This window comes from Prionailurus viverrinus, chromosome B1 (genome assembly GCF_022837055.1).
Source record: "Prionailurus viverrinus isolate Anna chromosome B1, UM_Priviv_1.0, whole genome shotgun sequence".
Lineage (NCBI taxonomy): Eukaryota > Metazoa > Chordata > Mammalia > Carnivora > Felidae > Prionailurus > Prionailurus viverrinus.
The window spans coordinates 202,224,894-202,251,437 of NC_062564.1; the positions used below are offsets into that span (position 1 = coordinate 202,224,894).

The following is a 26,544-nucleotide window of genomic DNA, read 5'->3' on the forward strand; positions in this document are numbered from 1 at the left end:
GCGCTCAGCTGATTGAGAGTCTGACTCTTGGTTCCAGCTCAGGTCCTGACCTCACGGTTTGTGAGATTGAGCCCCGCGTCGGCCTCTGTGCTGACAGTGTGGAGCCTGCTTGGGATTCTCTGTCTCCCTGTCTCTCTTCCCCTACCCGGCTTACGCTGTCTCTGTCTCTCTCAAAATAAATAAATAAATAAACCTTTGAAAAGAAATTTAAAAAGTAAAAGATTATTTTCACTCTTCTACATACTTTTCATTTCCATATAAATTTTAAAATCAGCTTGGCAATTACCACCAAAAAATCTGCAGTTAGAAAAAATTTTTCTAGAAGTTTATTTACTGAGAAAGAGAGGAGGGATTGGGGAGGGGTAGAGAGAGAGGGAGAGAGAGAATCCCAAGCAGGTCTGGAGCGGTCAGCACAGAGCCCGACTCAGGGCTCAGTCTCACAAACTGTGAGGTCATGTGACCTGTGCTGAAATCAAGAGTTGGATGGTTAACCGACTGAGCCCCCCAGGCTCCCCAAAAGCTGCAGTTTTGTTTGCGATTACATTGAATCTGTTGATCATTTTTTCCTGTGTGCAAGCTTCTTATCTCTGAATGTGGTATTTTCTCCATTTATTTTGAGTTCCTGTAATTTTTCCACAATATTTTATAGTTTTTTTTAAAATGTAAAGGTCTTGCGTTTCTTTCATTAAATTTATTCCAAGATCTGTGTAAATTTTTGATGGTTTTACGGATGCCATTTTATAAGTGCTGGAAATGCAGTTAATTTTGTATATAGAACTTGAATCCTGCAGTCTTGCTATGTTGAGTTATTCTAACAGTTTATCTGTGGATTCTTCTGGATCTTCTTTGTAGAAAATGATGTGGTCTGTGGATGAGCTTCACTTCTTCCAATTCTTACGCCTTTCCCTTTGTTTTCTCCATACCGCGTGAGTAGGAACTCCCACACGGTGCCACACTGGAGTGGTGTTGGCAGAAACCCCGTGTGGGTCCTGGTCTCTGGGAGAGCTCTCGCCATCTCCCCGTGGAGTGTGATGTTTGCTGTTAGGACACCTCTTATCAGACACCGTACTTTTTTTTTTTTTTTTTTCAACGTTTATTTATTTTTGGGACAGAGAGAGACAGAGCATGAATGGGGGAGGGGCAGAGAGAGAGGGAGACACAGAATCGGAAACAGGCTCCAGGCTCCGAGCCATCAGCCCAGAGCCCGACGCGGGGCTCGAACTCACGGACCGCGAGATCGTGACCTGGCTGAAGTCGGACGCTTAACCGACTGTGCCACCCAGGTGCCCCAGACACCGTACTTTTTATTAGATACCTTTTATCAGGTTAAGGAAGTTTCCTTTTTATTCCTGGTTTTAGGATTTAAAAAAAAGTCATGAATGTGTTGCATTATTTAGCAAATGCTTTTTTTCCTGCATCTGTTGATGATTATACGTGTTTTCTCCTTTATTTTGTTTGGGATAAGTAACATTGTATTTTTCTAACGTTAAGTAAGCTAAATTTGCATTCTTGGAAAAAAATCCCAACTTATTTATGGCATATCATCCTTTCATATCTGTCCCGGGATTTGATTTGCTAATATTTTATGATTTTTCTGTCTATATTCATTAGAGCGTGACCTGTAACTTTTCCTTTCTTTCAATGCCCTCGTCAGGTTTTGGTATCAGGATTATGCTGGCTTTCTAAAATGGGTTGAGTGTTCTGTTTCTCAAAGTTGCTAGAAGATTTTTCTCCGGTAGTTGGATGAACCTACCGATGTGTTACAACTCATAGAAGTGTACACCAAAAAGCTTGCTTTTATTGTGTATGAGTTTTAAAAAATAATAAAAAGGGCACCTGGGTGGCTCAGTTAAGTGTCCAGCTCTTGATTTCGGCTCAGGTCATGATCCCATGGTTCATGAGATCGAGCCCCACATCGGGCTTTGTGCTGACAGCACGGAGCCTGATTGGGATTCTCTCTCTGTCTCAAAACAAATAAATAAACTTAAAAAAAAAAAAAAGGGCCTTCATGGGGGAAGTTTTTAAATACACACACACGCACGCACTCTCTTTATGTCAAATGATCCTCTAGGGGCATCAGAAAGTGTAGTTGAATACATTTTTTCTTGGCTAATAATGCTTACAAATGTGTTTATTGAATGACCTAGTTAATACATTTCTTTTGGGGGTTGGGGGTGGAATAAAAGTTTTGTTCTCTGAAAGAGTTCGTGTATTTCTTCTTAAACATTTGGAAGAATTCACTAGTGAGGCCATTTCGACCTGAATTTTCTTTGTGGGTTTTTAAAATGTAGGTATTTTTGGATTTTGTTTGTTTTGCTGAGGTGTAGTGGGTAAAGCCTGAGTGGTGCAGGTGGGGGAAGAATTAGGAGGGACGTGGGCAGGTGCAGCTGTAGGATGCTGGTGCAGGGGAGCGCAGAGAGTCCTGGGAGTGAACCTGAGGGAAGGAAGGAAGGGGAGGGACTTCGACTATCGACTATATCGTGTCCCTCTGGCAGCGGGATGAGTGATCGGTAACTCCCGAGCCGGACCAGCAGATGTGGACCCCACTCCTGTGGTAGGGAGGAATGGACCAGAAGTTTCCAGCAAGGTAGGAGGAGTTTTAAGTGTGTAAACATAGTCCGAACAGTCCTTCTCAAACGCGTGAGCATCGGAGCCACACGGGGGGCTCATTCAAACAGGGCTTGCTGGGCTTCATCCCAGAGCGTGATTCGGTTGGTGCAGGGGGCAGGGGGCTCAAGAATTTGTTTCCAGCTCGTTCCCAGGCCTGCCTCTGGTCCAGGTCCCCGCTGTGGCATCCATGGCTAGAGTCCATTCCTTAGCCAGCACCTCCCCGCCACCAGCTGCGCTGGGGCAGAGCTTTCGTTCCCGGAGCCCAGCAGACTCAGCACTCAGGACCACTCCAGCGCCGGGTTGCCTCTCAGATTCGATCGTCTGTCTTCTTTTCTTTTTGATTGCAAAAGTAACGCATGCTCATTTGGGATTTTTAAAGCAGTAACAGAAATTGATGTTTCGTGTGTTTGTTTTTGAGAAAGGCGGAGAGAAGGTGCAAGTGAGCAAGGGGCAGAGAGAGAGAGAAACGGGGCTCGCCCAAAGTGGGGCTCATGTTCGCCCGAAGCAGGGCTCGAGTGCATCCGAAGTGGGGCTCGAACTCATGACCCGTGAGATCGTGATGTGAGCCCAGCCAAGTCAGATGCTTAATGACTGAGCCGCCCAGCAATAACGGAAGTTCGCAAAGTGAGAGTAAAATTTCTCTCTTTGCCCCTCACCACCTCCTCTTGCTGGAGATGGCCATCTACTGACTCTCTCTAGTCAGACATTTCTTGTGCAGTTGTGAACACACCAACACACTGGCAGGGCTGATCATTAGACGGAGGACCCTGGCTGGGGCGTGTGGAGGACTTTTTGCCATGGGTTAACGTTGGCACATGACTGAGGAGGCTTAATGATGCCCCAAGGGAGAGCCTACCTGTGTCACTTCTTGTGGGTTTAGAGTAGATCATTTTTGTTGACCTTGAAGTTGTTAGTTAGAGCTTGTCCTTTTTTTATACCTAATGGTATTTGGAGTCATGAAGGTGGGAGAATACTCTAGTGATGGCACTTTTTTTTTCTTTAAGATTTTTTTTTAAGTAATGTCCACACCCAACATGGGGCTCCAACTTAGAACCCCGAGATCAAGAGTCCCAGGCTCTACTGACCGAGCAGCCAGGTGCACCCATCTAGTGATGGTGCTTTTAAAAAAACTTTTTTAAAAAATGTTTTTATTTTCGACAGAGCGTGAGCGGGAGAGAGGCAGAGAGAGAGGGAGACACAGAATCCGAAGCAGGCTCCAGGCTCTGAGCTGGCCACACAGAGCCTGACGCGGGGCTCGAACCCACAAACCGTGAGATCATGACCTGAGCCAAAGTCGGACACTTAACCGACTGAGCCACCCGGGCGCCCCTAGTGATGGTTCTAATGCAAGTTTTTGACAGGAACTTATGTGACAGTGTTGGAACTCATCTGAATACCCGATGGCTTCTTCCACAAAGTACCATGTCAGGCCCACAGGAGACGCTCACGGTTGTTCCAAATGGGGATTTCGCTTTATTTCTCAGTCAGGCCAACTGGCCGGTGGGTCCTGTGGCCAGTTGGCCTCCCCTGGCAGGGGTGGCTGTGGTCTCTGCAGAGATGCGAGGGCCCCCCGGGAACCCACCTGGTCACGCGGGCTTTCCTTCCCCGACTGCCCGCCCTCCTCCCTCCCTGTGACTAGTTCGGAGTCAGAGCCCTGCCCGCCCCCGCCCCCGCCCTCTGCCCTCCCAGCTGGTCCGCCCCGTCCTGCCCTGCGTGCCTTAACCTTCCAGACTGTGCTGCAGGGCCCGGAAGGGCGCCCAGGGTGCCTGCCTGGGACTGTGGCTCCGGCTCCCACCTCCGGGAATGTCGCCCGGGAGCAGTCTGCACTTGTGGGGCTGGCCTTTCGGAATCGTGTGGCTCCAGTAGACGCGATGGCTGTCTCCCCCGCGCTGCTGTTCGTGGACAGGTTTGTGGTTGCAATCTCGCCCCTCTTGCTTTTGCTTTTGCTTTTGTCATCGGAGGCCTACCTGGAGCTCGGATTTTGCCACGTCTGTAGGTTTTGGTGTGATTCAGCACCCCTGCCCCCGTCGGGCAGAGTCGTTTCTCACTTTCGAAGGGGTGTGGTCCCGAGGCGCCAGCGAGGGCCTGCGTGCCCCGGGAGCCAGGGGCCCGGGTGTGTGCGCGCGTGCTGTCTGATGCTCGCTGCACTCCCGTGTTGGCTGTTCCCTCCGGTTTTAGGCATCAACTTTATAACATCAGAGGCTCCTTGGCTAACCTTTTCTGAAGGAAGAGAGACGCTGAATATTTCTGGCTCTCGGGTACTTGTGACTGTGTGTGCGACCAATAAGAACACCTCAGTGTCTGTCTCAGTCGCCTCATATTTCCTGTAGGGTAGATGGGGTTTTATCACACAGGAGGTTGGGTTTGTAGGATGCGGTTTTGTGTCCTGTGTGCCTGTGACAGTTGAGTGGGCTGGCCTTTTCCCCTTGTGTTTTCAGAGCGGAGTCAGAGGCCCAATGTAAATAGATGTGGCAGTGGGGCATGTTGATTTCTGATGGTGGAGATCTGGAAGAAAAAAAAAAAAAAAAAGAAATAGGCTTTGGAGGAATCATTTACCGTTTTTGCCTTCTCTACCCCGGAGGAGTACCAGGATTTAGATGTCCCTTCAGGAGCAAATTCCTCAGCCTCGCCGAGACTCTGTTTCCTGTCTGTGCCATGTGGGTGGACTGTGATCCCTTTCTGGGTCGTGCCTCCATGTGAGGACCCTCCAGCAAGGGCTTCCCTCCAGAGTTCCATCTCTCACGCAGAATATGTGGGACGTGCCAGGCGCGGTACGGGGCACCTGACAGGTGATCTGTGAAGGGTGGTTGTGATTCAGGAAATGGTGGAGAAGATACCCGTCTGTTCTGGGAACAGAACGTGACGGTGTTTTAGCGGATTTCTGAGGACTTTGGAACAAGCTTTGGTTATGTCTTGTCAATGACACAAAGGAAGGAGAAAGCAAGAAGCCCCAGGGAGCCGTCGAATTACAACCTGGAGTTCACATGCACAGTATCTTGAAGGAGGAGGACTTTGGAGGTTTATTTCCCAAGATTCCGAGGAGTTTGAGCAGTCCCTGCTGAGTGTCTGTGGCCCGTGGAACCTGCTCCTCCAGGTCGGGCAGGGCTGTGCCCTCCTCCACCCTCTGGGGCAGTGTGGACAGCTGCCGGGCAGCAGCCGTGGATGTTCGGATCCAAGTCGTGGTTCCGTGTTGCTCTGTGTGTCTCTGGGCATGACTCCCCAACCTCTCTGAATGCTGGCTTCCTCTGTTTCATTTCATTTTATTTTATTTTTTTAAGGTTCGTTCATTTTTCAGAGACAGAGCGGGAGCCGGGGAGGGGCAGAGGGAGACCCAGAATCTGAGACAGACTCCAGGCTCTGAGCTGTCCGCACAGAGCCCGATGCGGGGCCTGAACTCACAGACAGGTGAGATCGTGACCTGAGCCAAAGTCGGATGCTTAAGTGACTGAGCCACCCAGGCGCCCCCTGGCTTGCTCTGTTTTAAATGGGCAGGTATAATTCTTGTGTGTTCTTTCTGAAAAGTCCTCCGAAAAGCGTGTGTTCGATGAACACGTTTTCCTGTATGCCAGGAACTGTTCTAGGCCATAAAGGCACCACAGTAAACACAAGAGACGGGACTCACCCTCGTGGACTTTACATTCTGTGATGAAGGCACATAAAGGAACAAGTTGGTAACTCTCGTGCAAGACATTTGAGTGCTTACACCAGGTAGGGCCCTGGCTCTGGGTGCTGCCCTCAGCACACACTTCACGTGCTCTGAAATACACTGGTCCAGGGACCCAGATCCAGCACCTAATCTTGTCTGTCAGCTAGCGTTCTAGATTGTTCCTGGAATCACCTTATTTTGACTTCAGTAATGTCTGAAAGTTAGTGGGGGCGGGGCTGAAAGGCACCACCTCAGCCCCACACCATTTAAGAAGAAAGGGGGTCTGTCCTTGGACGATACGGTCTCTTGTCGAAAAATGGAGAGATGGAACTTTGGATGGAAGTCCTTGCTGGGGGGGCACCTGAGTGGCTCAGTCAGGTAAGTGTCGGACTTCGGCTCAGGTCATGATCTCAGGGTTTGTGAGTTCGAGCCCCGCGTCGGGCTCTCTGCTGTCAGTGCAGAGCCCGCTTCGGATCCTCTGTCCCTCCTCCCATCCCCCTTCCTGCTTGTGCGCCCTCTCTCAAAAATAAATTAACGTTAAAAAAGTCCTCGCTGGAGTGTCCTCACATGGAAGCACGTCCCAGGTTTCCAAAGCCAAAAGGACAGTGTTAGAATTATGATGTTATGATGCTTGACCTTCAGGACTCCTCATGTCTGCCTAATTTTGTGTTCATAACTAAACATTTTTTTTTTTAATGTCTAGAAGATTCCCCCAAATGAATAAGCTTCAAGGCCCCTTAAAACTGGGATCTGGCCCTGCAGGTGGCTGAGAGGGGGGACACTGCAGTGGCAGGTGTCCTGACGTGTGGGCAGTGGAGGACCAGGTGGAGCACGGCCCAGATGAACCCACAGCTTAGCTCTGGCTGGTTGTGGTGCCGGAACACGTGCCCGTGTGGCCAGCTCTTACGGTATGTCAGGAGAAGCCAGAAGCCCAGGTTTTTCTTTGATTTCTCCATATTTAAAAATGCTGATAAATATTTCCAGCTGGAAAACTCTGTGCAGGCAGAAGACACAGGCTCCCAGCGTGTCACCTCTCCTTGTGGCCCCTGCACACACACCTGCCCCGATGAGTTGTGTGTTATTTCACTTAGTTCTCCCGAGACTTGTTATCTCCATTTACAGATGAAAACCGTGAGGCCCTGGGCCTTTGCTGCTTTGGTGGGGGGTGTGGTCCTGAGGGTAGGGGGTGGGGGTGGAGGGTGGGGTGGGAGGTGGGGCCCTGAGGCTGGGGGGGTTGGGTGGGGTGGGGAGCCCCGATTGGAGCCACAGCTAGGCCCCTTGTAGCCTCCTGTGCATCACTTCTCAGCCAGGAATAGGTGATAACAAAGTTATGTCCCATCTTCCAGTTTTCTTGGAGCAGATAAGCACCTGAGCTGCCTGTGCTGGGAACCTGGGGTTCAGATTTGGGGGCCTCTCACCAGGAAGGCCCCCGTTCTGCCTCTGCCTGAAGTTGCTGGAGCAGGGTGGTCAGGTCAGCGTGACGGGACCGCGAGTACGCCTGTGGCCCCTTGGTGACAGTTGCCTTTCAGCCGTTCTGTCGTGTTCTGCGCGCATGTCCCTGCAGCCTTGCTGGTCTGTATGAGGTCTGGGAGGGGACGGCAGTGTGTGCGCACGGCCGTGCTGACCACAGGGCTGGCTCTGTGCCCTTCCAGAGCTCTCGGCTGTGTGGTCGGAGGCTGCGCCGGACTGCGGAGGCCTGGAAGGGCGGGGGTCTGAGTCCCTGGTGGGCGACCTTAGGAACTGACCTAACTTGTAGGAGGTAGGCCGTTCTCCTTGGGACGCTTGTGTCGTGCTCACTGCTCCGGCTCACGGCTGGGGTCGTGAAGCACAGGGCAGAGCGGGTGCATGAGCCACGCGGGCTGAGCCGCCAGTGCCTTCCAGGTGCGGCTCCATACGGTTTCACTTCTCTTTTCTAAGTGTTTATTGTTTGTACCAGTGCAGCATCACTGGCCGTTTCACTTGCTCTCCAGCTTTTTGTTGGTTAGGGCACTTGCCACCCGACACAGCAGGGGCTCCTGGCACTCGCCACCTAGCCTTACTAGGGACGGGCAGAAAAATCGGGCACTGTTTTGGGGTTTGATAAAACCTTCCTGATTTGGAAGATGGGGGTGGGGGTGGTGCAGAAGCACTAATTTTCTCTTTTTCTGGTTTTTAGTCATCTCTACACCCGGCGTGGGGTTGGAACGTACCACCCCCGAGATAAGAGTTGCACGCCCCACCGACTGAGCCAGCCAGGCACCCCTCGCTTCCTTTCTTATTGGCAGAAATCCCTAATTTAGCAACGGCTTCTTTATATATGAACTTTTTTCTTCCTTTTTTTTTTTTTTTTTAAGTTCATTTATTTTTGAGCAGGGGAGGGGCAGAGACAGAGGGAGAAAGAGAGAACTCCAAGCAGGCTCCACACCGTCAGTGCAGAGCCCGACATGGGGCTCAGACTCACAAACTGTGAGATCACGACCTGAGCCGAAACCCGAGTTGGATGCTTAACCGTCTGAGCCACCCGGGCGCCCCTGTTAACTTTCTCCAATAGGCGATGCGCTTGCACGGTACAAAATCCAGAAAGTGCAGTAGAGTGTGTGGTGAAGAGTTTTGTTTCTGCACCGTGCCACCGGGTAAGCTGTTGCAGGAGCACAGAATGCCCATTTCCGTCTTCTCCCAGAGGTAGTCTGTGCTGGTACAAGCAACGCAGGTGCACGTACTGTGCGGCCTGCTTTACGCTGTTACGCGCTTCGCTTTTTGCCTTTAACGACGGATAGTTGTTGGTCCTTCAAAAAAAATGGCCCTGACCCCCTTTTTTTAAAAAAAGGCTTGATTTATTTAAGTAATCTCTACACCCAGTGTGGGCTCGAACTCATGACCCCCAAGATCGGGAATCACATGCTCTACCGACGGAGCCAGCCAGGCTATCCCCTGACCCTTCTTACTGATGTATATGGACACGTCGTGAACCCCTGGGTAGTTTTCGGTCTTTTTTGACACTTTGAAGAACACTCCGTCCCAGCTGGCGCATTTCGGCGCAATGACACGCACATTTGTCATGTGTTCAGCAGCCTGTGTGGCTGGTGGCCCGTCCTGGGCGGTGAGGGCCTGACCCCTCTGTCAGGAGGCGTGGGGCGTTCAGGTCTCCAGGTTGTATGTTTCCCCACTCGCCCTGCTTTGCCCCTTGTCACACACATGTCAGCCCCCTCTACTTCCCGCCTGTGGGAAGTATAAGCACTATAAGCCACATGATAAGGCACTGGACAAGCCTGGCGAAGGAAGGATCCTGTGGCTTATAGTGTGGGGGAGTCGGAGGAAAGGGAGCACCGGTCAGAGTCTGCATAAAGCCGTGCCCGACTGGTCTTGGTGATGAGCAGTCCTGATAGTCCATTTCGTCCCAGTTACCTGTGTCCGTGCCTGATCTTGCCCCTGCTACTGATGGTGCCCCTCACTTGTGGGTGGCACTCCACAGCAGGCAGGAGAGCTGGCAGGCAGAAATTAACACGCCATTGTTTTTAGCGTTACTTTGTCATGGGTGTCCCATGTCTCTTCCTCTGAGTTGTTAACCTATTGAAATGAAAGGAATGATTGTTCCAGCCAGGGGGAGATGCCCCATTCAAACCCTGGCTCCCTTTTCCTGCCCAAGGGTCTTTTCTTTTGCTTCCTGCAGGCTCTTAGGATTATTCTTTTCCCTTGTAGTTGGGCGTGGCTTAGTCACGGACAGCCCCAAAGTGTATTTCCGGAGGCCTCTTCAGCATTGTTGGAAAATGTGTCCGGATAGGATAGGCGTTATCAACAGATCCCTGGTGGGGCCAGCCCCTGCTGGGTCACCTTCCCTCAGCCCACCATTCCTGTAAACCTCGCCTCTCATCTGCCCCCCTGTCTAATGCCTTTAGGGTGCAGAGCGTTAGCTCAGCTGAAGGGGATTGAGCTGGAGGACAGTGCTGTCAGTCCCCTAATGGAGAAACGCCACATGGAGAAACGCCACATGGTGAACCGAGTGTGTGTGATACAGTAGGCCAGGCCTGTGAGGTCCTCGCCTTGTTTGACCCTTGAAACGCGCCTGGGGGGCAAGCCCTCACATCTCCTCTTTCAGGAGCACTTTGAGGGTTGGGGGAACAACATGTGTGCCATGGTGCCACAAACAGGTGGAAGCCATTGAAGGGATTTGCGGGACAGGGCTGGTGCCATCCATCTGTGCCCACTGTGTGGCGGAGAGATTTCTGGAGCATCATGGTAGATGCAGCGGGAGTTCTGCAGGGGCCCAGGGCTTGATGGATCCTGGTCCTGCGCTCCAGGGACACCTGAAGAAAGGGTGGGGCAAGCACACTGGGGGGTGGGGGTGGGGTGGGGTGACAGGCTGTGTGCCTCCCCGGATGTGTGCGCGGCCCCGAATGACCCAAGGAGGAGGACTGGGAAGAGGGGCCAGACCCTTGCCAAATCAGGTGAGAGCTTTGGAGCTAACCTGGGGAGAGACTGAGGGTTTCCGAGCAAGTAAGACCGCCTCCTGTGGTGCGGCCCTCAGAAAAATTCAGTGCATGAATGAGAGATCTCCGCTCTGGCCGCCTGCCTGCGGGGGTGCTCCTGGGACGAGGCTCAGGAGGGATTGTAAGGCCCTCGTCAGCCTCTTAGAACTGGGGTTCACCTCGTTTGTGGACAAGTCCTCAGTGCTTCCCCTTCAGCCATTACTCCTCCCGCCGGCTGCAGGATGTGAGCGGGCATCCTGGAGGAAGGCGGCTGGTCAGGAGGAAAGCCGTGCCCGCCCCCACGTGGGTGCCTGTGGGTGAGAGGTGCGGGTGGGTGGGGCAGGCTTCAGCATCCGGAGCCCGGGTGGCTCTCAGGGAACCCCGATGCCAACAGCTTTGGTTAGACCGTGTCATTGTGCCCTGCGGATTGAGGACCCGCTGGTGGTTTATTGGCCCTTGCTGATTTGATTCCCTTCCGGCTCAGGTGAGAGTCTGGCCCATTTTGGTGCTGTTTCTGCCCTTCAGAGACTGGATTGAGGTCGACAGCTGAGGTCCTTGATGCTGCCAGTAGAGTGAATGCTTCTTCCTTCGCAAAGGATTCTAGCCCTGGGGCAAAGGGAGTCTCCATGGCTGGTTCTGCGTCCGGCTTGGAACAGTGCTCAGCCGCTGGCTGCCCCCCAGGAGGGCTCTGGCCTGGGAGCAGATTGTGGTGTTCTGTTCCGCCCCTCCTCCCTCCTCTCCCAGCAACCCCTCACCGCGTCCCCCCCACCCCCATCTTCCGTGGCCCCTTCTTTCAGGGCATTCTCTTAACCCTGCTCAGAGCTTACCTCTGTTTAGTTCTTAGTCCTGGGCCTTGATTTGTCTGGACTTGCCCTCCACCTGGAGCGTGTGTGGAAGCTTGCACTTAGGCATCACTGCCGCCCTCGGAGGTGGTTCACTCCACGGGCCCCAGGTTGGAGGGTGATGGGCTGAGGTCCCATTCTGCCTCCTCATAGCTCTGCACCTGCCTCCCCTGCACATGCGGCTGCCCCGTTTGTATAGAGCGCCTCCTGCGCGCTGGATAGAATTCTGGGGATGCAGAGGTGACTCTGCCCTGCCCCCCCCAGCAGCCCGCACCCCTAGAGACAGGTGTGTGGAGAGAGGGTGTGCACCCGACAGGCACAGAGCAGCAGGGTGGGTGCTGTGGAAATAGCTTCCGTGGGAGCCCAGGCCCGGGGGTTGGACGGGCGGCAGCCGGTCTGGGTCGGCTTTGCAGAGTGAGTCCAGAGGTTCTGCAGAACCAGGACGGACGGGAGTACTTCCCGAAGATGGTGGTGGGACAGGTGGATTTGAGGAAGCTTGAATCAAGCAGTCCCTGTGTTCTGCCCCCTGGTGAGGTGTCACAGATACTGGCTATGGCCACTGTCTACTCCACTACATGAGAGCGCTTAGGCTGTCTGAGGGCCAGGGCTTCTGCTAACTCGCTATGGCACAGGGCTCGTGAAGGGACAGCCTGAGGGATCCACGGCTGTGTCTTCCCAAGGGCGCCTCTGGGTTAGGAGGACCGCACAGGGTTAAAGGGAACCGTCAGGGCTACTGGGCTCTCCCTGCCCCATCTGAGTTCTCTCACTGCACCTGCCCGGGAGTGGGGTTTGGTCACATGATGGGAGGAGGCAGGTCCTCGGTTCCATCTGGCCTCCTGGGCCCAACAGCCAGATCCATGCCAGCCTTCCGATGACCCACCGACCTGAAAGGGGAGCAAGAGGCACCTGTTACCTGTGCCAGTGACACACACAGCTGAAGCTAGGGAGGGATTCCTGTCCGTTCCGAGGTCCTCAGCTCTCATCCACAAAAAATAATACAGCCAAAGATGCCTTTGATAAGTCATGGTCTGTCATGAGTCATGATTTTGGTAAGTTTCATCTGCACTACATTTGTACAGATTTACATCGTTGTCCAGCGGACGGAAAAACCAATGTTTCTGTTCCTCTTGCCCCTGCTGGCCCCGTCTCTGTGACCAGGACCACATTTACATTCCGCCTCCCGGAGCACAGATGCCCAGTCGCTTCTGTGGGGTTCTCTATTCTGTTCCTTGTCCCTCTAGACCCTCACTGACACGCGTCCCTCCACAATAGGGTTGAGGTTCATCAGGAGGTGTAGCCCTCACTCCTGTCCCCTCCCCTTCCAGGTGCATTGGGGTTCCTCACCGTTAGTCCCAGTCCCCTTCTCCAGAGGCAACTCCTCTTTAGCAAAATATCAGCTGTTAGTGAACCGAATTCTGGATGCCCCAGCTCTTAGTATCCTTCTGGGTGCCTGACATTTTAGCTCAGTTTGAACCGTGTGTGTTTCACCAATGGCTGTCTTAGGTGGTACACAGGCTGGGCCTGGGGATAGCCCAGAGTTTCTTTCTTTTTTTTTAACCAAAGTTTCTTTCTTATAAAGGTATGTATAGAATTGCCTTGGGCTATGAAACGGTTTCTGAAATGGATTCTATTGTAACCACAACAGAAGAGAATACAGTGAGACCATTTGTTTCCTTTTCTGACAGTTTTCATAACTTTATTTTTTTAATGCTTTATTTATTTTTGAGAGCGAGTGCGTGTGCACAAGTAGGGGAGGGGCAGAGAGAGAGGGAGACTCCACGTTGACCGCAGGGAGCCTGACATGGGACTCCCACGAACTGCGAGATCATGACCTGAGCCGAAGCTGGACGCTCACCTGATGAGCCACCCAGGCGCCCCATGACTCTATTTTGATCTGATTTTAAATGTATTGAAAAGTTTCAAGAAAAACACAGGGAACTTCCATGCATTCTTTACTTCGATACGCTCTGTGTTTCACTTCGTTTTATCTGTCCTGTGAGTGTGGAATATGTGCCATATAAGCAAGTAAGTATTTCTTCGAAGCATTAAGAGAATCAGCTGGAGGGGCGCCTGGGTGGCGCAGTCGGTTAAGCGTCCGACTTCAGCCAGGTCACGATCTCGCGGTCCGTGGGTTCGAGCCCCGCGTCAGGCTCTGGGCTGATGGCTCGGAGCCTGGAGCCTGTTTCCGATTCTGTGTCTTCCTCTCTCTCTGCCCCTCCCCCGTTCATGCTCTGTCTCTCTCTGTCCCAAAAATAAATAAACGTTGAAAAAAAAAAAAAATTTAAAAAAGAGAATCAGCTGGAGATACCATGCCTGTCTCCCCCTCAATATATCTGTATATCCCCTAAGAACAAGAGCATTCTCTCACATAACCACCGACCGTGCAGTTGTAAGGTTGGGAAATGCAACATCAACCCTGTGCTGTTTCTCAGTCCGCGGTCCGCATTCACATTTTGTTGGTTGTTTCAGGGATCTTCTCTGATTGATTGTCTGCCTGCCTCCCTCCATCCATATGGTGTGCTGTTCTGGGCACATCGGAGCCGCGGGCCTGTGCTGTCTCCTCTGACATTGGGAATGCGGCTTCCAGCACTTGCCCCAGGAGGGTTGCCTTTGTAATTAACACGTAATCTGTGGGAGATACTTTCAAGCCCTGTGGAAACCCTCTTCCTCCTGCAGCTGTCAGCTACCAGGTTCCCCCCCATCCCTCCTCTCCTGCCTCCGTCAGTCTTCCTGTGCTTGTTCAGGACATTTTTCCCTCCTCCTCCTCTTGTTTGTATCCATGTGGGTGCTTGGATTTTTGTTTCATTGAAGCGACTATAGTCCCTTGCTCTCATCATTTATCTTGATGGTTAGATTGCTCCAGATGTAGCCAGTGGGAGCCCTTGTTTCAAGCTGGCTGCCGTTCCCTTCAGATGTGTCCCCCTATATTTCTTTCAGCACTTTCTTACTTTCTAGCACATGAGCTGCTGCGGGTTCATCTTCTACTTTCCAGTGAGCCCTGGAAACCATTTGTTTTGAATGAATGGGCCTTCCAGAACGTGGTTTATTTTGTACTACCGTTTGGGATTTATTTGTGTTATTTGGGACCTGTTTACATGTTGTTGGGACGGAAGACCTTGGACTCTCTCTTGAGTGGCTTTCTTTTCATTATATGTGGAGACTATAAATAGGCAATATAAATTTACCTTATCGATAATTAATTTTAAGTAGGCTCCGTGCGCAAGGTGGGGCTCAAACTCACAACCCCAAGATTGAGAGGTGTGTGCTCCACCAACTGAGCCAACCAGGTGCCCCCCATAGGTAATTTAAACTGAGCTAGAGGTTAATTATTAAGGCAGCTATGACTTAATATAATTTCTTTTTTATTTTTTTAAAGGTTATTTATTTTGAGAGACAGAGAGAGGAAGGGGCATGAGCAGGAGAGGGTCAGAGAAAGGAAGAGAGAATCCCAAGCAGGCTCCACGCTGTTAGCACAGAGCCCAACATGGGGCTCTGTCTCACGAACCGTGAGATCGTGACCTGAGCCAAAATCCAGAGTCGGACACTGAGCTGACTGAGCCCCCCTGGGCGCCCCTAGCAGCTCTTATTTCTTAAGCACTGATTGTGTACCTGTAATTCTAATTCCCGCAATGACCCTTGTTAAACATAAGGAAACAAGCTTAGAAAGGTTAATGTACTGGTCAGAGTTACACAGCTAGTGTTGAGGCCAAGTTTCAATTCAGTTCGGTCTGACTTTAAAGGTCACTTTTGTTACAGACTTTGTTATAGTATGAGGTGTTTCCTTACTTTAAGTTATAGAATTTGTACCTGTAACAGTGGAACAACAAAAAACTTATTTGTGGCTTAAGGGCTTTTTCCTTGCTGCGTAATTCTGTGTCTTACGTGAAAAATCACATCTGAAGAATTAAAGCTTGTGGTTCATCACATTGTTGTCTCAAAGGAAAGTCTATTTGTGTTCATTCAAGAGTGACTCGTTGTCCTGGTATTTTTGTAAATGCCCAGAAGTTTCCTAACCCTCTTATTTTCTTCCTGTAGGAATTTGCTTGCTAGAAAACAGAATGCAAGACTTGACAGACAGAATGACTTGGGATGGAAGTTATTTGGAAAAGTACCACTCCGAGAGAATGCTCAGAAAGATTCAAAGAAAATACAAAAGGTATATAAGATACAAAAACACAGAAACATGTTATTAGCATGTATTTATGAACCTTGTAAAAATGGCCTTTATTGAGGCTTTGAAATTGGAAAACTGTGTTAATCTGCATGCCAAGTTCCTAAAATGTAAGTCTGTCTTCAGAATGTTGATGACTTTAACCTTTTTCATTTCCTGTAGCTCACAGCATGCGTATAGGAAAGAGATAGCGGGGCTCTAGATCTTTATAACCCAATTTGATCAGTTTTTCCAGCAAGAGTTGTAAATGTGTTTGTTGTCAGAGGTGTGTCAATGATGTTTGATACTAAAGCGTTCTTGCCCTCTGATCCCATGGGTTTCTTGGAGCTCAATCCTTCCGGTGCTGATTTGGCCAGGAATGCGAGGGCCATTGTTCACCCAGGCTGTAGGATGATCCCCTTCCCCTTGCTGGCTCACAGGCTGCCTACTTGTCTGAGGTGGGGAGGGCACGGGGTTCAGAGGCCAGGCCAGGCCTGTGGCGTCTCATCACCGCCAGGCTGCCTCCGTCCCCGAGCAGGGGGCGATGCCAGCGGCTGGAGACATGTGCTTGTCTTTGCAAAGAAGGTTCGTGCCCAGACTCAGCGGGGCCAGGGGCCTCTGTGGCCTTGGAAGCTCTGACTGTGACAGCCCGCGTCTTCTCCAGGGCTCCGAGTCCCAGCCATCCTCACCTCTGCCGTTTGCCGGTGCTGTGACACTGTCCCCGGCAGGCCGACCCCTCCAGCCTCGGTTTTGTATCCATTGGCAGTTGCTTAGTAAATACTTTTTTTCTCTAAACGTTTATTTATTTTTGAGAGCGAGAGAGACGGAGCGCGCAGGGCGGGGGCAGAGAGAGAGAGGGAGACATAGAATCCGAAGCAGGCTCCAGGCTCTGAGCTGTCAGCACAGAGCTTGACAAGGGGCTCGAACCCACGAACCATGAGTTCGTGACCTGAGCCGAAGTCAGACGCTTCACCGACAGACCCCCCCCCCCAGGCGCCCCTGCTAAATACTTTGGAGGACCTAGTGAGTGCCGGGCCTCATGCGTGGCCCTGGGCTTACAGAGCTCACACAGCACCGTGCTGGAGAGCACCCCTCTGGTGAGGAGAGGACTCCAGGGCGGGTATGGAAAGGAGCAGGACGGGTGTGCGTGGGGGCAGGGGCGCGGCCTGCTGGGCAAGGCTGCACACGAGGTTGAGGTCAAAGGTGTGACGGAGTTATTAACAACAGGGATCACGAGCGATTGTTGTGTGCTGGTTTCAGATGAGTCAGCACTTGGGTGTCTGGTTCATTTAAAACTCGTAACAGGCTTCTCAAGAAGGTACTATTACCTTCCTCATTTCACGGAAGGAGCACTTAGACAGGCTCAGTGACTTGGGCAGGGCCGGAACCCAGCCCCAGGGCCCTCGCTGCTCCTCTGCCTCGGCAGGGAAGGGGCCGCAGGCGGTGGGGGCGGCCTGTGCTAAGGGGCAGTGGCAGCCCGGGCCCAGGGAGCAGCGAGAGGGGCTGTCTGTGGGGCCCGCGTGAGGTGATGTCCCTGGAGGGTTTTACGCGTGTGAGCCGTGATGGCGTCACCCTGGCAAGAATGTGGCTCCTGGACTGGTCCAGAGGAGGGGAAGTGGGGCTGGCCCGGAGTGGCGCTTGCGCGGTTGCAGAGGACGGCCCCTTTGAGTATTAAACGTGTTAGGTACAGCGGTGCGGCGTGTGGGGCGAGGCGGGGAGCACATCCCGGGGCTCTGGCCCCAGCCACGCGGTGGATGCGCGCCTATTTCATTTTGTGAAAGCCTCGGCAAACTAAATTTGTTCTGAATGTCGTCTGACGTTCCCCAGAGCGGTCGTCTGGACCCAGGAGGCTCGCGAAGTACTTCGGTGTTGGAATTCATTTTTATGGGTTGTTACATTTGGATTCTGAAGCGCTCCTTGCGTAGGCTTATTACAATAGCACACAATTAAAATTCGAGGAGTCTGTGTGCAAAGCTCTGCCGTAAATTTCTTAGAAACGAAATGGCCAAGCTGTTTAAGAATTTTTAAAGAGATCCACACTTTGAAAAAAGTAACCATTATCCTAGGGAGATTTTCCCGTGACTCTTCCTGTCACTCACATCATGTTTGAATTTCTTTGTTTTCTTTGTCGTACTTTTTTTTTTTTTTAAAGGTGGACATGGATTATGTTTTGAACCTAAAGGATTTCTGTGAACTGGAGTGACTAGGTCCACTAATTATGTGGCAACCCAATACCGCAGGGACGAGGACCGTCTGGCTTCAACCATCAATAATAAAGGATGTAATTGTACCGGCAAGGGTCATACAATCCTGCCCGTGTCCTGTTTGCTCGTGCTTTGTGTCTCCGGCCCTCCCGCCCCGGCCTGGCCAGGCCTCACAGGGATCCAGGGCCGGGTACCTGCTGTCGTGGGGGTACAGCAGCTGGCGGCTGCCACAGATGTCCACCCACACGCTTTGTCGCGGCCTTCAAAGCTCAGCCTGGTCCGGCTCTCCGCCCACACGCTTTAGAGAGCCCAGAGCCGGCGCCGACTGCCGAGGCCCGTGATGCCAGACGGTGCCAGGTGTAGGAAACTCCGGTTCCTCCTCCCCTTCTCTTTGGAATGTTTTTATCGCCGGAGAGAAGCGCCACCGCGTAGTGCTGTAAGACCATAGACTTTGGAGGCAGCCTGTCAGAGTCCGTATCCCAGCCCGGCCACTGTTTGGCTGTGTGGGCAAGTCCCTTAACCTCCTGAGCCCCATTTTCGTCCTCTCGGAAATTTGGAGAATAACCGGACCAGCCTCGGAGGGGTGAGGACGAAATGTGTGAATGTACCTCTGGTGCTCAGAACGGCATTGAATGTCGTAGGTGCTGGAGAGCGTTTACTGTTATTGTCGTCTCTTTCCTGGGACAAGTCCACCTTGAACAACAGGAAACAGGACACCGTGTGGGAGGGTGAGCCTGAGGCCTCCGCAGGTCCCTTCACTTGCGTGCGTAGACACCGCACCGTGTTGAGGCCAGGTCTTGCGCCGGGAGCACACAAGCCCTTGGGCCGGCGTGCCTCAAGGCATCCTGGTGGAGCCCGGGGGACAGGTGTGTACGCCCGCCAAGATCGCTGCGCTTGCAGACTTGGGTCTGATTTCCAGCATCCCCTCTTCTTATCCGTATAACTGTGGGCAGTTACTTCTTGGTTTTCTCATCTGCAGAATGGGCACTGTGGTTCCTCCTCACGGGGTTGTTATATATTAAGAGATGATGTACGTGGACCGTTTTTGTCTCAGGAGTGGCCCAGAGTGAGTACTTGAGGAGTGGCTGTTGTGACGCTTAATTCAGAAAGAGGTCCAGCGAGTGGTCAGGGCTGCTTGTGGTTTGCCCCGGGGCACGTGGGACACACGTGACTTCGTTGTAACTGGGCCAGATTCCCTTCGCTTGAGCCTGACACAGACATAGCTGCCATTTTTAGGAAATGTTGAAATGTTACTTTCAGTTATCTTTTCAAACTTCAGAAGGATTTTGAAAAGTCATTGTGTCTCAGCTTACATTATGATTTCTAAGTAGGGGAACAAAAATGACCAAGGATAGCTACGAGAATCACACTAAACCAGTGTTTCTCAAAGCATGGTGCCCGGGGGGACATGATCATCATCTGGGCGTTTGCTAGAAACACGAGTTCTCCGGCCTTCCCCCCACAGACCCGCTGAAGAACCTGGGGCTGGGGCACAGCAAGTGCCCACCAGCTGTGGCAACCGCCGGAGAACTGGAGAGGCCCCGAGAATAAAGCCAGGAGAAGGGATCCGAAGCTAGCTAGCTGCCTTCGGGCCTCCCGTCACTGGGTGTGTGCCCGGCCAGATTGGCCCCCTGGGCAGTGCTGGGCCAGTGTGTCCTTTGCTTTGCGGATAAAGAGGGACCTTCCTCCTTGGCTTCCATGGTCCTTTGTTCCACATGTTTGAGCCACCGTGGGGGAAGACTTCCTTGGCCTCCGCCTCGCTTGGAACTTGCTTGCCTTAGATCAGGCAAAAACAGAGAGGAGCAGAGTGACTGTAGGTAGTCGCAGCTGTGATAAGCGTCGTGCAATTTCTGCACCACTGGTTTTTCAAGTGACTGCCGGTTCCCCGGTCCAAGGGGCGTTCCTCAGCCCTTGTCTCATCTGCCTCTCCCCTGCTCCTTGGGAGCCTTTCTGACCTTGACTTCAAGGTCACCACATTCTCCCTCCTTTGCAGTTTTCCCCACTGGCTGCCCTCCAGATAGTAGAGTCCCCCTCAGGTGCTGCTCTGTCCATGGCCACCCAGGAGGAGATCTCAGCGGGACTCCAGGCTTTAAATATCGTGCCTCCACTGACAGCCCCCACCTTCGTTCCCTGCGGGGCCTCTTCCCTGAACTTCCGCGTCTAGCTGCCTGCTGGGTGCTCCACTGGATGTCTGACAGCCACCTGGCTAACAAGTCCGGGCTATACTCTTTCTGTTTCCTGTCTTGTTGGGCCTCTTCTCCTTGCATCTTGCCCCATTTTGGAAAATGATAGACTTCGCCTTCTTTTTCAGGTCTAAACTTGACAGTTGTTCTTGACCTCTCTCCTCTCTCTCCTCTCACCCCTCCTCCCGTCTGACTGCCGTTTTGCTGATGTTGGCGCTCTGTTGGCGCGGCCGGCTTTGAGGGCTGTGACCTGCTGGGGGTTCAGATGATCTGGTGCAGTCAGCCTGGTGCGACACGGATGTGCTCTACTGTCCCCCAGTTGCTTGAGCTGTTGGAAATGGGGACTGCACACATCTGGGGACGCTTTAGAGCAAAGTTTGTGAGTCTTTTAGACGTAACAGTGGGTATACAGACTTGAGGCATCGGCACCATTGTCGGGAAATGTCCTGTCTGGGCTCCGAGGCAGCTACTGACAGGCAGGGATTACAGTGAGGGGTACGGTGTGTGGGCTTTAGCGTCCTGGATAAAAGATGTCTTGTGAGCAAAGAAGCATACACGTATTCGGGCTTGTATCACCTGGAACATCTTGGATGGCCTTCTGGAATTTCAAGTCAGCTCTTAGATGTTAAAGAGAGAATCCCAGAAGAAGGCAGATCCAGAACGGCTTAAAGTGATATCCCTTCTCCTCTCCTCTGGGTTCTGTGAAGTCTGGGTAGTCAGAAAAACCTATATCATCCCAAACTGCAGAGAAGATAAGGCTGGATGGTCCGTGCAGGTGACGGGTGATGGGCCTACAGATCAGTCTAAAACGACAGTGAGAAAACCTCCTTCATTTGCAGCATCCCTTATGCCCTTGGAAAGTAGGTTCGAGGCAGTTTGCAAACATGAGCAGGTCTCAGTTCTGCGTACGGAGGAAGTGTGCTCTAACCTGTCTCTTCTGACGAATGCAGCTATGAAACTTGAACATATACATAGAGCAGCCTTTTCAGCATTCTGAAAAGTAAACCGTGGCAGGTGGATCGGGGAAGAGGGCCACAATTCACAGTACTGCTGAATTGATTGACTTTACCCCCGCTGAGATTGATTTTCCCCCCTCGGAGATTCCCCACCCTGAACTCGAGGTATCCTAAAACCCAGAGACGAGTGTTAATGTGGACAGAGAGAGCACTAAGAAAGGCTGTCTAGTTCTGGATGAGGAGTGGGTACTCTAACACTCAGAGTGCAGAGACCCTACTTTTCATTTTTTCCTTTTCTCTGCTTGCTCACATCCCATCCCCCACTCAGTTTCTTGGCAGTAGAAACTGGCCGGCAGGCGCCTGAAACTCTCAGTAAGGGAACCTGATTACAGGAAACTGTTCCCAGGAGGTGGGGCAAACCCCTGATGCCCTGTTCTCTCTCCTCCTACCCTTGGCCCAAGGTGCACACAGATGTGGGAGGTGTGTGGTTAGAGAACCCAGAAAAGGGGCCACCCGGGGAATTAGCAAGTTCTAGGGACATCGTAGAGAGGAGGAGTTCGGGAAAGTGACCTTTGAGGTGGTTACGAACTCCTGGGCTGACCCCCAAGTTGTAGATGCATGGATCCGACTCTACCTGGCAACTGTGGACTTTGAGAACTGGACTTTGGAATAGACCAGCACACAGGTCCCACACTGGCCACTGGGCGGTGCACGTGTGGGGTATAGCCAGCAGGCGCTGGAAAGGCTTTGGCAAGTCAGCTGACTCTGGATCCGGTTGGAATGTGGGAGTGGAATCCAACCAGGTCAACTGCCTATTAAAACAGAAATACGAACATTCTCCAGAGGGTTTGGACAAGACCCAGAGTCTTGTAATGCAATAGTCAAGATGTCTAGAATGCCATTCCGACGTCCTCAGCATATCAACAACTAGGAAAATCTGCTCTCCCTTTGGAAAGACAGTTAATACACATTACTGCCAAGGTAGCACACTTGTTGGGATTATCCAGCAAAGACTTTAAAGCAGCCATTGTGAAAATACTCCAATCAATCAATCAATCAATCAATCAATAAGAGGGGAACATTCTTGAAATAGGAAGGTAGAAAGTATCAGTAAAGAATTTGAAAATAGAAGGAGGAACTGTGTAGAACTTTTGAATGAAAAATACAGGAACTGAAATGAACTAACTGGATAGGCTCAGTAGCAGGATGAAGGTAGTAAAGGAAAGAGGAGTAAACGCTGAGATAGATCCACAGACTTGATTCCATCTGAACAGTACAGAGGAAAAAGGGGGAAAAGAAGAGAGTCTTAGAGGCACGTGGGGTGGTACTAAAAGCTCTAACCTTTGTGCTGTTGGTGTTTCAGAAGGAGAGGAGAAACATGGGGTGCAGAGAAAAATTTTGGACTAAATAATGGCTTAGGGTGTCCTAAATCTGGCAAAAGAGATAAACCTACAGATTTGGGGAGAGGGGGGGTTCGGTGAACTCCAGACAGGAGAAAGCCACGGAAGCCCGTGCCCAGGCATGTCGTAACCAAATTGCTGAAAAATAAAGACAAAAAGTCTGGGGGCGCCTGGGTGGCTCAGTCGGTTGAGCGTCCGACTTCGGCTCAGGTCACGATCCCGCGGTCCGTGAGTTCGAGCCCCGCGTCGGGCTCTGGGCTGACGGCTCAGAGCCCGGAGCCTGCTTCGGAGTCTGTGTCTCCCTTCCTCTCTGCCCATTCTGTGCTCACGCTCTCTGTCTCTCTCTCTCAAAATAAATAAATATTAAAGAAAAAAAAAAGATAAAAAAGTCTTACAAGCAGCCAGAGGAAATGTAGTAGCGGAGAAGAAGAGCCACATCAGTCCCAAATCCCATCCTGGGCACAAATACCCTGCGGGAATGAGGGTGGGATAAAGCAGATGAAGGCAAAGTAGGGGGTTTGTTGCCGGCACATCTAAGTGAATTGCTACAGGAAGTTTCTCAGATGGGAGGGTCATTGCACCGGAAGGGGACTTGGAACCTCCCTTGGAACGTTCAGAAGAAGAGCTGGATGTGGGGGTCCAGGTAGGCGCGATAGACCGCCGTTCTCCTAGTGAGCTCTTTGAAATGTGTTTGCGTGAGAGCAAGAACTCTAATTTTGTCTGGGTTTTCAGTGTCTGTAGATACGGTGGTGAGATTGTAAAAAATGAGACATGCATGATAATCCCTAGATCAACCACCAAGCTATACAGAGAGTTAAAAACACCATAAATGAAAATGGAGTTCTAAAAAGAGTTTAAAAAATGAAATCAAGGCAGGAAAGAGGAAATAGAGGTAGGAAAAATCTAGATAAGATGATAAACGGAAGCATGTCAGTCATCATGTTCCTATAAATGGTTTGAATGCACCAGTTGTATGTCTGAATCCCCAATCCTGACAGGTTGTCTGGACGGATGAAAAAAAATGAAAAGGACCCAAATATGTGTTGCCCACGGGAAAGTCACTTCAAATATAAAATATGTAGGCTAAACTGAATGGATGGGAAAGGTATACCGTGAAAACACTAATCAGAACGAAGACGGAGTAGATAGACTAACGAAGACGGAGTAGATAGAAAAAGTACACTTCAGAGCAAAGAAGGTTCCCAGCGACCAGGCAGGACGTTCCCCAGTGAAGACAGAATGATTCCGAACGTGTGTGCACCGGCGGCAGCTGCAGAATGCGTGATGCAGAGACAGGCAGATCTGAGACAGGTGCACAAATCCTCCGTCGTTACTGGCACGTCGACCCTCCTGTCTAGACAGTGATTGATAGGCCGTTGAGACAATCAGCCAGGACACTGAAGGACTGACCGACGTTTGTTGAACACGCCAGCCCCCCGTGAGAGCACAGCGCACATTTTTGACAAGCGTGCACACGACATTCACCAAGAGAGACCGTAACCTGGGTTGAAAAAGAAACCATAAATCTGAAAGGATTACAGTTATACAAAATGTGTTCTCTAACCACAGTGGAATCAGATCGTAAAGCAGTGACACACAGATAGCAAGAACCTTCCCAAAAGCTTGGAAATTAAATAAGAAACACACCTAAACAAATCATGGGACAATGAGGAAGTCACAAAGAGTTAGAAGAAGAAATAAAAAAAAAAGGAAATGTTTTGAACGAAAATAGAACATCTAAAACTTTGTGGGATATGATGCTTAGAGGGAAATTTATAGCACTAAAACGCTTATTAGAAAAGAAGAAACTTCTCTCATCAGTAATCTGATTTTCTACTTTAAAAACCATAAAAGGAGCAAATAAACTCAAGGCAAGCAAAAGGGAGGAAGTAATAAACATAAGAATAGAAATCAGTGAAATCGAAAACCAAAAAATAATAGTGAAACCAAAAGCAGGTTCTTTGAAATGATGAACAAAATTGATCAAACTGATAAAATTGACAGGTGAAGCAAATCACCACAACAAGTGAGAAAGGGGACATGACTACAGACCCTCCCTTGCAGAGATTAAAACGATAATGAGAATGCATGGATGATTCCACACTCATAAACTTGGTAACTTAGATGAAATGGGCCATTTCTTTGAAAATCACAAATTGCCAAAACTCATCTAGGATGAATAGATGACCTGAATCATCCCCTGATTATTAAAGAAATGGAAATTGTAGTGAAAAACCTTCTAAACAAGAAATCTCCAAGCCCAGAGAGTTTCATCGGTGAATTCTACCGATATTTAAAGAAAAATAACACCGATTTTAGAGAGACTACCTCCTGACTCCCGTTTATGAGGCTAGTATTACCCTGATACCAAAACCAGACAAGTGCAGTACAAAAAAAAGCGAATTGGTGACCAGTATCCCTCATGCAGACACACGTAATCCTCAACATAGCATTAGCACGTTGCATTCGCTAAGACTTTAAAAAAAAAAAAGGGCAATACACGTAAGCAGCATTTGTGCCAGGAATGCAGGGCTGGTTTAGCATTTGAAAATCAGCCGCCGTGTGGCGCCTGGTGGCTCAGTCGGTCAAGCCTCTGACTTCGGCTCGGGTCGTGATCTCACTGTTTGTGGGTTCAGGCCCCGCGACGGGTTCTGTGCTGACAGCTCAGAGCCTGGAGCCTGCTTCGGATTCTCTGTCTCCTTCTCTCTGCCCTTCCCTTGCTCATGCTCGAGCGCACGTGCGCGCAGTCTCTCTCTCTCTCTCTCTCTCTCTCTCAAAAGTAAAGAAATAAACACGCTAAAAAAAAAAATCAGTCGGTGTAATCTACTGTGCCAACAGTCTTGGGGGAATGTCAGGAGTATTATCTGAGTGTAGGAATTTAGTCTCAAAAGTTTACGTGCTGTAGGACTCCAGGTGTGACAAACATAAAAGCTTAGTGCCAGGGATGGCATAGGGGATGACTACCAGGGAGGAGCAGGGAGAAGGTTTTGGGGTTAATGGAATGGTTCTGCATTTCGGTTGTGGCAGTGGTGGCTGGAAGATGTCACGTCTTGAAACTGATAGAGCTGTAAGGGGTGCCTGGGTGGCTCCGTCGGTTAAGCATCTGACTCGACATTGGCTCGGGTTATGATCTCACGGTCTTGGGATCGAACTCTGTGCCGGGCTCAGTGCAGAGCTCAGAGCCTGCTTGGGATTCTCTCTCCCTCTCTTTCTGCCCCCCCCCCCAAATAAATAAATCAACTTTAAAAAATTGATAGAACTGTATACATCAAAAAAGCTAACTAACTGTATGTTGATTTTAATTTTTTTTTTCAATGTTTTTTTATTTATTTTTGGGACACAGAGAGACAGAGCATGAACGGGGGAGGGGCAGAGAGAGAGGGAGACACAGAATCGGAAACAGGCTCCAGGCTCTGAGCCATCAGCCCAGAGCCCGACGCGGGGCTCGAACTCACGGACCGTGAGATCGTGACCTGGCTGAAGTCGGACGCTTAACCGACTGCGCCACCCAGGCGCCCCTGTATGTTGATTTTAAAAATAAAACTAACGATGAATGAATCAGCCAGGGCACCTTTGACCCATGTTTCCATTTCTAGGGATTTATCCTAGAAATAAATCAGTACGTGAGTAAAATGTTGGTTGTATAAGGGTTTGGATGGCAGCACAAAAGATTGGAAGCAGTCAATCTAAATGCCTGGCAGTAGGGGGTCGGTTAAATCTCTAAGTGACGTAAAGTGCAGATCGTAAGAAGCTAAGTGAAAAACCGTTATATCAGCGTGCTCTATATGTATGAAGGTATTTGCGTATCTTTGTAAATGCACAGTCTGTATCTGGTAGGATACTTACAAAACTGGTCACGATAAAATTGTTATGGAGCGGGGAATGAACTGACTGTGTATGTGGGAGACAGGGAAGAGGGTGACCTATTTTCTCTGCATCTTTTTTTAAGTTTATTTTTATTTATTTTTAACATTTATTCATTTTTTGATAGAGACAGAGCATGAGTGGGGGAGGGGCAGAGAAAGAGGGAGACACAAAATTCGAAGCAGGCTCCAGGCTGTCAGCACAGAGCCCGATGTAGGGCTCGAACTCATGGACCGCGAGATCA

The 26,544-nt window shown here is 50.7% G+C and overlaps 1 protein-coding gene across 8 annotated transcripts in view; it reads left to right on the forward strand.

Moving 5' to 3' along the window:
• TBC1D14 (TBC1 domain family member 14) overlaps positions 1-26,544 on the forward strand; it is a 112,336-nt gene that overhangs the window by 34,462 nt on the left and 51,330 nt on the right. For 4 of the 8 annotated variants that reach the window (XM_047857075.1, XM_047857072.1, XM_047857073.1 and 1 more), the window contains exon 3: positions 15,579-15,699. In XM_047857075.1, the coding sequence (XP_047713031.1) occupies positions 15,579-15,699 (121 nt within the window). The other 4 variants (XM_047857080.1, XM_047857078.1, XM_047857079.1 and 1 more) reach the window with 4 other exon arrangements.